We start from the raw sequence: 1239 nt of genomic DNA, 5'->3' as shown, positions 1-1239 counted from the left end.
CGGGCCCGTCCCGCCCCTCAGGGTCTGCGGGGCCGAGTGAGGAACTGGCCGTGTCAGTGTCTAGAGAACACAGAGGTGAGGAAGAGGAACGTGACCGTGTGAAGCTTCAGAACTGCATACAAGGAAAAGGTGTGTCATATTCATGATGGTGTGTGAGAGAAGAAGTAGGCGTGGGGGTTGAAAAGTCTGTTGAACAGGTCATAGAATCATTAAAGTTGAAAGAGACCTCTAAGACCGAGTCAGTGCGGAAAAATCACGCAGAGTCCTTTGGGGCACACACCCACAGGGTTTTCTCTCTCAAGGTTTGGGAGGACACAGCCCCTTTTACCCTGAACTCCCGGCTGCACCTTGCCCTCTTCCTTTCCCCATGGACTGAGGTACTAGGAAGGTGCAGCCTTCCCGAATCGCCTAGCACATATTGTCCCCTCATATGTGTAATTTTCCCCCAAAGTTCAGAAACTCAGGCTTGTGCCTACCCATTTGTTTCAGAGTGAGACTGTCTGGGCTGTATAACAAACCTGTGGCTTTAAGTTGGTAGAGACATTAAGACGCATTTCAGAGACATTAACACCCATACCTTCACCCATGGAAGTATTTTGTAAAGATGTAAGTGTACATCTTTCCTATCAGGTCCAACCATAAACGAGCTCCTAGAGTAACGAGTCTTTAATCAGGTATAGAACTTGGATAATACTTCTTTATTGTATAGTAATTCTCACATCAATACCCAAGTTTATGAGGTTTGAGGCTGGATATCCACTCGGTGGATATCACTTTTCAGCTTCATCTTTCCACAACTACACAGGAGAGGGCTCATACAGCGATCTGCCCTAAGCAGATCTGTTTTGCAGAGCTGTTGGGCACTGACAGCACCACAAACAGGAGCAAGAAGAGCCAGTGTCTGCACAGCGGTGCCAAACACCCATTTTACAGCTGCAGAGGCCTCCCGGAGAGCCCTGTGCCTGGCGCCAGGCCGGTGACAGCGCTGGTCCGCTCCTCCCTCCTCCTGTCCCCAGCGCCGTCCCGTCACCTCCACCTGCGCCCCGGCCCCCGTCCCGCCGGGCGGCCTTTAAGGGGCGGCCCCGCGGCCATCTTGGGCAGTGGCGCGTGCGCGGCGCGGAGCGGCAGCAGGAGCGATGGGGCCGGGACAGAACTGCGCCGTGCGGGGTATGGCTGGCCGGGAGCTGGAGGTGTGAGCGGAGCGGAGGGGCGGGGCAGGGCCGGGGGCCCGGGTCCGGA

At 55.1% G+C, this 1239-nt stretch overlaps 1 protein-coding gene across 6 annotated transcripts in view; it reads left to right on the top strand.

Annotated features, from left to right (window-relative positions):
* Nucleotides 1–1084: 1084 nt before the first annotated feature.
* Nucleotides 1085–1239, top strand: part of CISD1 (CDGSH iron sulfur domain 1) — a 12950-nt gene continuing 12795 nt past the window's right edge. For 3 of the 6 annotated variants that reach the window (XM_005425543.2, XM_005425542.2, XM_005425541.2), the window contains exon 1: nt 1085–1167. In XM_005425543.2, the coding sequence (XP_005425600.1) occupies nt 1137–1167 (31 nt within the window). In that variant the 5' untranslated portion in view covers nt 1085–1136. The remainder of the gene's footprint in view (nt 1168–1239) is intronic. The other 3 variants (XM_031060719.1, XM_031060721.1, XM_031060718.1) reach the window with 1 other exon arrangement.

Source organism: Geospiza fortis, unplaced genomic scaffold, assembly GCF_000277835.1.
Source record: "Geospiza fortis unplaced genomic scaffold, GeoFor_1.0 scaffold92, whole genome shotgun sequence".
In the NCBI taxonomy this organism is placed as follows: Eukaryota; Metazoa; Chordata; class Aves; order Passeriformes; family Thraupidae; genus Geospiza; species Geospiza fortis.
The sequence above is the reverse complement of the archived record's forward strand: the minus strand, read 5'-3'. Positions and strand labels throughout refer to the sequence as shown.